This window comes from Microplitis mediator, chromosome 9 (assembly GCF_029852145.1).
Source record: "Microplitis mediator isolate UGA2020A chromosome 9, iyMicMedi2.1, whole genome shotgun sequence".
NCBI classification, from domain to species: Eukaryota; Metazoa; Arthropoda; class Insecta; order Hymenoptera; family Braconidae; genus Microplitis; species Microplitis mediator.
Genome location: NC_079977.1, coordinates 22,555,548 through 22,569,054, shown reverse-complemented (window position 1 = coordinate 22,569,054; position 13,507 = coordinate 22,555,548). Strand labels below are relative to the sequence as shown.

The following is a 13,507-nucleotide window of genomic DNA, read 5'->3' as shown; positions in this document are numbered from 1 at the left end:
AAAACAAACGACACTTAACCTCTGTTAATTTTATTTAAAAAAAAAAATGTCTGTATTATCGCTTTTTTTTTTGTTAAATTCGATACAAGGATATCCGGTTAATTTAACACAAAAATTTTCAACTATGCAATTTATATCTTAAGCAAATAATCAATCGATCAGCATATAACGCATAACTGTTTACAATTTATCAACAGTAGACCGAGATCTGATACATATATTGTAGAATAACATAATAGAAAACCGAGAATGCTACTTTAAGGCCTACACCTTTTTAAATAACAAGTAATTCAATTGCAGATTTTATAATTGCTGTGAGTTGACCTCATAGGCCGTTTATTTTGGTGCTGTTTCATACTAATCGAACTTTGAGCTTCGAGTTTAGAGTTTCCTAATTCATCCTAAAGCTATGTAGTACTATATATCGAAATAAAGTTATTTTGATTATCACTTTGAATAATCCGACAATTTCACCATCAAATTGCTTCACGTGATCTTAATTTATATTGTTAAATAATTAAATAATGAATTGTTGGGTTAATGTCTGTGATATTTATTTTTAAAAAATAAACATAGATTACAACTTTTTAAACTGAATAATACATTGGTGACCATTGACAAGTGCCATCTTGGCATACAGTATCATCCATGGCACAATCAGAATTAATATAACATTTAGCATTCAAAAGTCCTCGACATTTACGATCTTTTTTTGTATAATTTTCACGACATTCACACCGAGAATTAGAACATTCTGTGAACTGTAAGTACCGGCAATCATAATCGTTTCGGCAATAATCAAAATCTAAGTAAAAAAAAAATTAATATAATAAAAAATAAGTCTGAATTATATGTGTATTAAAATTAAAAAACTTACGTTGTGACTTAATCTTAAAATAATAAGAAATATTTGGTGCATTTGATGGTGAAAAAAATTCAGACAGCAATTGACAAGTATTCAATACACATCCCACTTCTTCGAGATCATTGTTAGCACAATCATGATCGATTCTACAAGGTGCGTTTAATTTTCCTAAACATTTATTTCCTTCGCTCACGTAATTATCAGAACATATACATCTGTAGTGCCAACATTTTGTAAAAGGAATATTATGACAATGATTTTCACGTAAACAATTATCATCGATATCTGTTGAATAATTGTAGATATTTTTCTTTATTTTAGTGAACACAATATTTTATGGTATCATAAAAACTTACTCTGTGCAGAATATAAAGAATTTCGGTGTTTATTTTTTCGTGAAAAAAATTTTAGTATTGATTGACAAGTTCCAAATAAGCAACGGGCTTTTCCTTTACATTCATCATGATTAGAACATTTTAACTCGCCATTAAGTTCAACGCACTTATTATCTATTTCGAAAAAATTTCCTGAACATCTGCATCCGTCTTCCGTACATTTTGTATTATTTAACGCACTACATTGATCATCGTTTACACAATAATCACCCATAACTACAAAATCAATATAAATTATAAATTAAGACAAATTATTCGTTACCTAATATGTATGTATATATATATATGTAAAACGGCACGTGCGTGAAAGATTACTCCAAAAATATTGTCAATTCAGAATATTACTTATATCATAAAATCTTACTTTTTGGAGAATATAAATCACTATTTTTTTTATTTTCTGGTGAAAAAAATGTTTCTATTAATTGACAAGTTCCAAGTAAGCAAGCGACTTTATCACCTCCACAATCATAATTTTTATAACAAATTAAACCAATAGGATCAACACAGATGCCTTCTCTTTCAATATAGTTTGATTTACATTGACATTCATTCATATGACATTCGGTATTATTTAAATGACTACAATTATCATCAGTTGTACAATTTTTATCAATGTCTAGAAAATTAAAATTATATATTATCAATAACTAATGTTTAAATAATTTTAGATTACCTTCAATGGAGTATATCCTATGATTTTCAGTTTTATCATTGGAATTATCATTATCCAAAGAAATTGCCAATGACAGTAAATCAATAAAAAGTAATAAATTTAAAAGAATAATAACTTTTTTTTTCATTTTAATTGTTACTAAAATAGTTAAAAATTATAAAATACTTGTTTGTTTCTCTATCAAACTGTTGATGGTTCAAAATAAAAAAAAAAAAGCTTCTTTTATACCATTAAGATTGTAAATTTATTTTTATTTTGCCAATCACAAGTCACATAGCTTTGACATAAGTCAAAATTTTCTGTTAAAAAATAATAAATTTTACGATTACAAATGACTCATGAGTACTCATAATATTTAATCTTCACGAGCACTCAGTAATCGTAGAAAAACATTTGATTTTCGATTAAAAATATTTATTCCTCACGAATGCACATGACGTTAAATAATACTAGATAAAAATTAACATATTTTTTTACTTTTTAAATCTAAAAAAAAAAAAAAAAAAAAAAAAGAAAACTGTTCTTATATACAATTAATTTTGTAAATTTATTTTTATTTTGCCAATCACAAGTTACGTAGTTTTGACATAAGTAAAAATTTTCCGTTAAAAAATAATAAATTTTACGATTACAAATGACTCATGAGTACTAATAATATTTAATTCTTACGAACACTCAGTAATCGTAAAATAATATTCGATTTTCGATCACGCAGAAAAATACGAAACGATCGACTCGTGAGTGTATATTAAAAATATTCATTACTCACGAACACTCAATAATCGTAAAATAATATCAAATAAAAAATAACATATTTTTTATCATTAATGCAATATAAGTACTATCTTAGTGCACGCTCTTTTGTTCGCCAAATAGCTGTTTGCCCATTCAACTGTTTCCACGACATTTGTGTGCGTTAAACGATTATCTGCGTGCGACAAGTAAATTTGAGTGCGACAAGTAAACTTGTCGCACTCAAATTTACTTGCCGTATGCAGATTATCGTGTAACCCACAAAAATGTTGCGGCAACAGTTGAATCAGCAAAAAGCTACTTGGAGAATAAAACAGCGTGCACTAAGATAGTACTTATATTGCATTAATGATAAAAAAAACTGTGTTCAATTCGTGCGGTGTTGTCGATTACCCACTCGAGCGAATGAGCGCACTCACTTCGTTCGTGCGCTCAACTTCGCTCTCGTCAAAATCTCGTCAAAATCTAAAAAACAATAAAGAAAATAATTATAATAGTAATGTGATATAATGGAAATTAAAAGAATAAGAGTGACGACAACGGCTGAAATTTTTTTATCATAATTTATTTTCTTTGGAGCTATATGTATAAACAGCCCCGCAATAATAAAATATAGAAAATATTAGCGTGGTAATAAGTTTTTTTCTTTGTTTGTAAATAAAATACATCAGCATTAATTTTAAGTTAAGCGCAAGAGTCCTCATTCTCCGATAACAAACTTTTGTTATTTGCTCTGACCAATATAATGATGCATTATCTAGAATAACACATCTAAATATTAAGCTAATTCAGTAAACTCAATTTCATTACCATCAGCTTAAAATTTTTGATATAATTTATTAAAATAATAATTATTTAATATTTCATGGACCTCGACTGTATTTCTTTTATTTCACCACTAAGAACATGTACGGGGTGGAAAATTCAAAATATTTAAATTCGAATTGACTCACGCCAAAAGAACACAATCTCGTTCTCCTACGGCTGTCAATAACGAAGATTGGCAAATTCTAATGCTCTAAAGCTGCTACTGTCCAGTTTGTTGTTGCAGGGTTGGTTAACTTGGAGCTAGATGGGTACGAGGCCCAGGGACAAATAGCAGGATAGCACTCTGCTTATTGGTGCCTCTTAGTTCACAGCCACCAACGAAGACGGACAGGATCAAGTTTCTCTACCACTAACACACCACAACTAACATCTACATCTAAATTTTACACTGCGCTGTCTGTGCTTAGCCAAACTGAGAACTAAGAGCTAATATGCCTACCCCGAGGAGTGGAAGCTTATTTGATCAGTTTTATTTAATTTAATAAAATTTTGTGGAATTGGATCGGAGGATTATTGGAGTCGGAAAGTACAGAATCCCAAGGAGGAGGAATTTAGTTTCATTCAATACAATATCTACTAATTTACATCTTAAGTTAATAACCAATCCATCAGCATATAAAACATAGATGTTTACAATTTCTTAACAATAGACCAAGTTTTGATACATATATTGTAAAATAATCTAATGAAGAACCCAGAACGCTACTTTAAGGCCCACACCACACAAGATCTCTCTTTTTATGCTGGTGCGCTGCCATTACTAGTTTATTATATAGCTTTTAATCACTTTTTGAATAAGAAATAATTCAATTGCTGAGAATTGATCTCATAGGCCGCTTATCTTGACACTGTTCCCTACTAATCGAGTTCGAGCTTCGAGTTTAGAATTTCCTGATTCATCCTAACATATTATACTATACTATATATCGAACTAAAGTTATTTGATAATCACTTTAAATAATCCGACAATTTCACCATCAAATTGCTTTACGTAATCGTAGTTTATATTTTTAAATAATTTATTGGTTTAATATTCATGATATTAATTTTAAAAAAATAAACATAAACAACAATTTAATAGTTTTAATTATTTTATTGAATTATGATTTCAATCGACAAGTGCCATTACGGCATTCAGTATTGTCTAGTGTACATTCAAAATTATTATGACATGTATTAGCAATCCAAAATAGAAACATTATGGATTCCTCAAGTTACGACAATGCTGAATAAATTTTTTAAACTGCAACACAGCTATTGCCGACAGTAGTGAAATTTTCAGAACAGATACATCCTGCTTCACTACAGAAGGAATTTTCGACTTTACAGTGTTCATTTTTTCCACAGGGATCATTAAGATCTACAAAATAAATGTTAATTATAAACATTACGTAAGTTACGAGTAGGTTGTAATTTTATAAAATCTCACTTTTAGCAGAATATGAAGCTATATTGGCTTCATTTTTAGATGAAAAGAATTCAAGTGTTGATTGACAAGCTCCAAGTAAACAGGCGATTTCAACACCTTCAACATGTTTACAGTCGCTGTTATCAAAACAGAATGGACCATTACGTTTCACACAAGTATTATTTACTTCATCAAAATCTTCAGGACATATACATCCTTCCTCAGTACATACAGAATTTTTAATCAAACTGCAGTGGTCATCGGTTGCACAAAAATCACGTAACTCTGAAAAATTATTCGTGCAGCATAAAAATATCCACAATATATATGAGGCCATGCTTAAAATTTCTGAGAGTTCTCAAAAAACTTTGGAATTTGGAAAAAAAAAATAAAAACAATAAATTTAAATGGTAATCATCGAAATGATTTGAATTTTGTTAGAAAAATCAAGTTAAAAAATAGAAGAACCTTCTGAATAATTTTTTTTTGAAAACTACATTCAAAAATGAATAAAACGCAAAAAAATAGTTTTCGTTTAGACCATTTTTGGACAAATGCTGGGAATTCAAAAAAAATTCTTTTAATCATAAAACGATGAGTGTAGGAGAAATTGTTTTCGAATTCCCAGCATTTGTCCAAAAACGGACTAAACAAAAACTATTTTTGACTCAATTTCTTCGTTTTTGAATGTAGTTTTCAAAAAAAAATTATTCAGAAGGTTCTTCTATTTTTTAACTTGATTTTTCTAACAAAATTCAAATTATTTCGATGATTACCATTTAAATATATCGTTTTTATTATTTTTTTTTTTTTCAAATTTCAAAGCTCTCTGAGCACTCAAAAATTTTAAGCATGGTGTTATGAAAAATAAAGCTAGTTAAAAATAATTTGGTTTTCAATTGGGAATAAAAAATATAAATCAAAAAAACATCACTCTGAAAAAATTTGAGGATTTGTAGAAAATGTCAAAGTTTTATATGAAAAAAAAAAAAAAATCAAAAATGGTAAACATCGAAAAAATTTTGATTTTTTTCAAAAATCTAGAAAAAAAAAATAAAGATAGGTTGCAATAATTTTTGTGTATTTTTTTTTCGAAAAAAACATTTAAAAACAAAAATTTTGAAAAAAAAAACGTCCCAATCAGTCGAATTTTGAAAAAGTTATAGCTATTTAAAATAAAAAAAAAGCCATTTTTTTTTTAAATTTATAACTTTTTTTGGTTGGGTGAAAAAATTTAAAAAAAATAATGAGAAAGGTTTTTGATGGGGTAGAAAAAGAGTAAAAATTTTCAGCCAAATCTAAAGGGGTCGGGTTCAAAAGTGTGTCATATATAATAAATTATACGAAATAGATGAAAAAGTAAATTGTAAATTTCTCAAAGTTATTTAATAGAAACTTACGTTTAGCATTACGTCCCTCAGGTTGTTCAGGTGCATGGTCGGAATTATCATCCAAAGGAATTGCCAATGACAATGAATTAATAAAAAGTAATAAATTTAAAACAATAATAATTTTTTTTTCCATTTTAATTATTAACTAAGTAGTTAAAAGTTTTCAAAATATGTACTTATTTGCTGCTGATTTAAAATGCGAGTAGTTAAAACGATAAAAAACCGCTCCTTTTATACTATTGAAATATAAATTTATTTCCATTCGACCAATTACAAGTCATACAAAATTGACGTCAGCAAAAAATTTCCGTTGAAAAATAGTTTACTTTGTGGTAGACGTCAGTACATGAAATAATGATCATTTGATGATGATGTCAGAGCGACTTTTTATCACAAAGCATTTTAGATAACAGGCTTTAAATAATAGAAATTTGTAGAAATATAACATGAGCTGCGAATTTAAGTATTTTTAACAATTTATGTTACAAACAATTAATGAAATTTTAGAAAAATGGTTAAAATATTTTAACTGTATGTTATTTTAGTAACTGAAATATTTATCTTTCTATAGATAAACGGCTCTAAAATGTTTTTTTTTTAATAGAGTCAATATTATGTATACTTTTTTTCACAATTCTCTGTTGCTATATTTTATAACTTTTCAACTATTTTTAAATGAGTACAAATAAATCAAAAATAATAATCAAAATAATTGACAAAAATTTTTATTAATTCCAAATTATTAAGAAATAATTTAATTTTTTGACATATTAATAATTATAATCATTAAATTTATCAGATAAATTTATGAGTTCATATCTTTAAGAAGAACAAATTTGACGTCGTAATGACTTGGGTTTATGATAATTGTTAATGTACATTTATTTTTAAATTACTTGATAACTAAAATTTATTCTAAAATTTTTGGCACCAGCTTTTTCTCTGACATTCATTTGTGAAAAAAAAAAAAAAAAAAAAAAAGATAAAATTGATAAAAGTTGGTAATTTCGTAACACTAGTATATTCTAGTGTTGGCAAGGAAAATATTTGACTCTATTGTAATTTTTTTATTTTAATTATTGTTGGGGTTAAAAAAAAAATTAACTAAAAAGTCTAAAAAAATAATTATACATAATTTTATAAAATTATTAAATTTGGAGTGAGTTCATTGTCTTGGATATTTAGCGTATTCCCTCGTGAGTATAGTCCAGGAGTGGTGGTATCTATTCGTACAGGTCGAATAGAAATGAAGAGAAAATTGGTGAAGATTTGAGCGGTTGGGTGTCGTGGTGTAATTCTATGAGATAGGCGAGAACCAGTACCACCAGTACGTATACAGACTAGTCTGTATTACTCGATACAACACCCCTTACTTTATATATATATATATATATACAATATCAGACCTACTTACGTCTCTCGAGACTTGGAATAATATCGTAATACCGGATTTGTTACAAGATATTTCTATCCCACACCTCTACTGGATATATTTCCGCTGACTATCGATACTTTTCATTAACATTTTATTTTTAAAAAATTACAAATAATTGATAATGAAAAAAAAAAAAAAAATCTCAAGACAAGTGACAGAATTGTTAGTATACTTGGAACCTTATCACAAATAAAAAGCATTTTATCTTAAAACGCGCATAGAGAGAAGCAACTGTGTACAGTATAAATAAATAAAACTGATGAAAAAAAAAAAAAAAAAAAAAATGAAATAAAATAAAAAAAGAAGATGGCCTGCTTGCGATTAGATGACTTGTCAAGCTACGGGAAAATTGCATTTTACAAACTTGTTTCGAGGAAAGAATTGGAGAAAATTGTAGAATAGAGTGGTAGTGGCCAGGTGGGAAAAAAGGGTCTACCCGTTCTAAAGAACCCGCAGCAGGCACGGAACACAAGTATCCTATAATACAAGAGTTAGAATGAGATGGATAAAAAAAAAAAAAAAAAATAACCATAGGTAGATAGAAATTGTAGCTGTAGTAGTAGTAAGAGAAAGAGAAAGAGAGAAAGAGAAAAAGAGAATTAGAATGAGAATGAGAATGAAAGAACAGTACCAGCAAGCTTCAAGCTCCAAAGTCGTCTTTACTACGCGCCATGTCTAAAGCATATCCCAACCACCCTTCGTCGACGACGACTACGACGAAAACATTTTCCAACGTCTTCTTCTATATTTTCTTTTTTCCTTTCCCCTCTCTCTTACTAGCACAAGTTGCATTCAACCTATTCCTATATTCCTATTCCTTCTTATACAAAGAGACACACAAATTGCCTCGGAACTTAGTTTCACAAGATATAAAGGACTTTAGGATTACGTTATACGAATTTGATGATTGATTTGAAATTATTACATAGTCAGGATGTGGAAGAGGAATATTGGCATACATATATGAGTAAATCCTTGAGTTTCAGACATCTAAATTTAACGGGGATTATTCAAAACAAAATAATTATAAACTTTTTAAATTTATTAATCAATTAAATACCTAAATATATATACATCAAAATAACTCCTTTGATGTTATTCATTAGTGGAAACTGTAACATATAGTAGCAACACTACACAAGATTGTAATATCTATCAAAGCGTGGGATGATTGCTATTTACATTACCAGATTATTGGTTTACCAGCAACTCATGTACAATCATCAGTTACCACTGTGGTTAAATCTATAATAATTTATTTAAATAATTTGAATTTTTGACTGTTAAAATTATAATATTAAATTAGGTCTTTATTGCTTGAGATTATTCTGAAATTGGCACCGGTTGTGATAACGAGCAATTGATTGCCATAAAGTTGCTGGAGCTAATTGCTATTATTTAAGTAATAATGAGCTCCTCTCACATATGTATATTAATTTAAAAACCTATAGGGGAGGGTGGGGCAGAGCGGCCCCCCTAAGCCAATTATTACTTTTTGTGGCTTTCAACCATAAGATCACTTTACTTTTGTCCTATTTCGAACAAATTTATGGACATTTTGCCAAAATTCTGAAAAAAAAAATTTTTTTTGTGGGGCAGAGCGGCCCCCCTTCGAAAAGTGATAAAAAAAATTTTTTTTTTCGTTTTTTTTTTTTTTTAATTGTTTTCATCATTAAGAATGTATTTCTTTCTCTTGACAACTATTTTTGGTTTTATATTACTCGAAAAAAATTTTTCAAAGCGTAAAAAATCGTTCACTCTCGATTACCTTAATTACTAATTGTTATTTAATAAAAAAAAAAATCAATTCTATAATTTTACTTTATTACAAAAATTTATCAACTAAAAAAAAAAATTTAATTTTTATAAATTTTTAGTGACCAAATTTGCCTCTTACATAAAGAAACGGCCGAAAAATATGAAAAAATAATTTTTTCGGAAGTTTCGGCTGGTCCATTTTGCCCCAGGTGTTATGCGTAGGGCTAGAAATGTGCAATTATAATAATTTTTTTTTAATTTGACGATAAAAATATGAAAAAATCACTTTTTCAAAATTTTGGGCTTGTCCATTTTGCCCCAAATGTCATGCGTAGGGATAAAAATGCGCAAACATATCGGATTTATAGTAATTAGTCGAAAAAAAAAAAAATTTTTTTTTGGTCAAAATTTCAGGGGGGCCGCTCTGCCCCACCCTCCCCTACATTATTTTAATTAAAATATCATGTAATTTAAAAATTGGATGGTGGTAGTTTTTTTTAATTTTTTATTTTAACAGTACAAAGCTAAAAATGATCAATAGAAAAAGAGATAAAAATGGATTGTATTATTGGGATGATGAAAAGTACGTGAAAACGGTTTATCTGAAGCTTTACTTTCAAGACAATCAACACGTCGTTGGAATGAGAACAAGACGATTGTTGTATGTAAGTCCAGTCGGATAGACTTTGTTGCCTTTTGGGGGATTATCCTTTGACCAGGACAAGACAATAGTCTCAAGAAAAATAGAATAAAATAAAAGTTAAAACAAAGATAATAGCACATTCTATATATATATATATATATATATATATATATATATATATATGTCAATAGATAGTAAGTAGTCTTTGGAAAAATAGTGAACGTGTCTTTTGTCCTTTCTCGTTATCGGTCGAACCAACCAATCCACCTCATTTTCAGATCCTTTGTACCATCAGACCCAACAACTAAACCAGACTACCAATAATTGAAATAAATTTATTTTAATTATTATATAAATATATGTCCCTCACGACACGCGTATTAGAGTCACTCGACTGTAAATAATCCATTCTTTTATATATATGTCTTTAATAAATCCCATATTGTTTATCAAAGCTTCTTACAATAATTCAGGATTTTACCAAAAGACTAATGAACCGAGTGTTATCTTGGCACACGTACGAAGGGTCAGTATATATAAAAAAAAAAAGGTTTTATAAAACGAAAGCGTTCAAGCATATGATAAAAAATAAAAAAATCACAGTGTATGCACCCTAATAATTTTTTTTAGCCAAATCTTTCCAGGTTTTAGGCCGATAGGTTTGGAATAAGGGGATTTATGTTCACTATGAAATGGGATGAATGTTAAGGGAAAAAAAAAAAAAACTAAATAAAGGGCTTTATCTAACTAATAAAATCTAAAATCACACTGACCCTTACTTACACTTACTGCAATATAAATAGTACGTTTTGTCGTTTGGTATAGAGGATATGAGATGAGGAGAAAAATCGTACCGAATCAACTGGAATATCTTTATTATATTGATGTTAGAAAACCATTGACCCTTGTGATTCTGTTAAACTAAATTTATATATCTGTGTTTGGCTAAAAATTTATTTTTTATTAAAAATATTCATTGACCGACAGTTGGCTTCTATTTAAATTAAATATTATCGTGGATCAAATAAATTCTCATAATTAGCTCCTTTGAGTTTAACTAATTTGAGGACAATGTGCGAATAATTTTACTAGATTCAGAATACGACACTATTTTTTTTTTTTTTTTTTTTTTTTTTTTAATATTCCTGTCTTTCGTACTTTGCCTTAGGGTCTTACTAACTACTGAAAAAAATCTCTGAAGGCCATTGAATGAGAAAAAAAAAATAAAGAAATGTAAAAAAAATTTTATCACTCGAGATCATGAGATGACGCTAATCTAACGCCTTCATTCCTGAGTACGCCCCTCTGGTTCATCCAACTTAACTTTTTGTAACGAGACTTTCCTTCCTTCTCATTTCTTAATGTCTATTCTACTGGAGTTTACTGGAGTCTACTGTAGTATATGTTCCTAAGGCGGTTGTGCACCCACTGGGTTACTCATTCACCCTCAATTTTCTCTCCCTACTCATTCATTCCCTCTTACGTTACAAAAACTCATCTCACTAATTATCCGATATACGTAAAAAATAATACAATATATCTATTTTATTTAAACTAAAAGAAAAAAAAAGTTAAACGAATTTTATAATAAAAATTTTCATTATTTTTTGACATTAACTACAAGCATGTGCGCCTACATGCAATCTAATTTAACAGTTCAATTTTTGGAACTGCATCCGATGGTGAGAATGTAATTTCTTTATATGAAATGATAGTAATTTTATAAAAAGTGGAAATTTTTTTATTACTATTATTTCTATTGGATTTTATTTTTATTGAAATAGGTGGTACCGAAAAAAAAAAAAAAATAAACCTGTTGCTGACAATGTAATTTTTTTTAACGAGATTTAATTTAATATTTTCATTATTTTATATAATCCAATTTGAATAATCAGACTGCGCCTATTTTTTAACTTTTTTATTTTATTAATACAGAATTTCATTTGTTTTTATTGAATTATAAAAATAAAAATATTGAGGTAAATAAAAACAAAAAAGAAATAAAAAAAAAAAGTTGCATGAAATTCAGTAGATAAAATGTATAACAATAACAATAATAAAAATGTATTTGGTAGAAAAAAAAAGTAATATGATAAATAGGGGTTAAATTGCATGTGATTATATCGGATTTTGTCCGGGTAAAAATGTCAAAATAGAACGAATTGGTCCCGGAGTACATTGTAACAACTAACACAGTGAGCTTATAGTCCGCGACGGCTCCAATAATATAAATTCTCTTGGTTATCGCGTTTAAATTTATTGGGGAATATTATCGAGTTGCGATTATCGCGATAACATCATGACCGCAACACATGACTCCCAAACTCACACAACACATATCGTCCTTCATACATACATATATCTTATTTCACTATATAAAATTATATATATTTACTTTTATACGCCAAACAAAATATTTTTTAAATATTTTGCTAAATTTTTTATTTCAACAGAATTACAATTTTTTTTAGTTATAAAAATATAATAATAAAATGCATTACGACTAATTACACAGTATTGTTGGATAAAAGGTAAAACAATGTAATTGCGCATAAAATTATAATGTTACATGCCACTGAAAAGTGAGCGTAAATGTTTTAAACTTTTATTAGCTCGTTAAACCAATGAGTAAACTCATCGTCTTCTGTTAGGCAAATAGCAATAGCTGTTATACTTTAGGCTATATTTCGTTATAGCTTGTTTAAGTGTACACTCATATAACAACAACAACAACAACAACATCAATAATACACTTGTAATAATATCTTCTTTTTTTTTCATAAATATATTATATATATAAATTATTATTTAAAAATAATTGGGAATATATTTAATGACATGTGGAAAATGTCATCTCCTAGAGGTATCATTAAATTGGACTCTATTGAGCCATTGTAATTATTAGCATTGCGACATACGAGCCCGTTGCTTCTCTATATAGTGCCACAATAATATTATATGCATATAGAAGGGATTTATATATATAGATATACATAGACTGTTATAGAGTTTCCATTACATTGGGCTTGATGTTAAACGCGCAGTCGCATCAAACGATCTGGAAATAATCGAAATTGCATATCGAAGGCTCAGCCAGTCTGGCCTATTGCCACGAGAAACCTTTGTCCCTTAATTCTTGATAAATTGGATAGTTTATACGACTTTAAGAGGCTATAAACTTTGATTAATGTTCAATCTATTAGATATTTTTATTATTTTTTATTAATTTTATGGTTATATTTAATATTGCAGCGCGCGCCTCTAGCGAAGGCGTCATTAACTGAACTATTTGAATGTAAACTTAAAATAAAAGAATGAACAAGTGTAACGAAATAATAAATGACAAATAAGCTTC

General features: G+C 28.2%; 2 protein-coding genes across 2 annotated transcripts; both read right to left on the bottom strand.

Moving 5' to 3' along the window:
* Nucleotides 1–511: 511 nt before the first annotated feature.
* On the bottom strand, nucleotides 512–2,140 carry LOC130674478 (prion-like-(Q/N-rich) domain-bearing protein 25). The gene is made up of 5 exons (XM_057479820.1): nucleotides 1,937–2,140; nucleotides 1,625–1,879; nucleotides 1,222–1,476; nucleotides 878–1,150; nucleotides 512–805 (listed from the first exon to the last, which is right to left on the bottom strand). Exons 1-5 carry the CDS (start codon nucleotides 2,061–2,063, stop codon nucleotides 588–590), a joined length of 1,128 nt encoding a protein of 375 aa, XP_057335803.1. The 5' UTR covers nucleotides 2,064–2,140; the 3' UTR covers nucleotides 512–587.
* A 2,467-nt stretch (nucleotides 2,141–4,607) lies between these two features.
* Nucleotides 4,608–6,536, bottom strand: LOC130674465 (uncharacterized). Its single transcript, XM_057479803.1, has 3 exons — nucleotides 6,326–6,536; nucleotides 4,947–5,210; nucleotides 4,608–4,877 (listed from the first exon to the last, which is right to left on the bottom strand). The coding sequence occupies exons 1-3, from the start codon at nucleotides 6,447–6,449 to the stop codon at nucleotides 4,756–4,758; spliced, it is 510 nt and encodes a 169-aa protein (XP_057335786.1). The 5' UTR covers nucleotides 6,450–6,536; the 3' UTR covers nucleotides 4,608–4,755.
* Nucleotides 6,537–13,507: the final 6,971 nt, after the last annotated feature.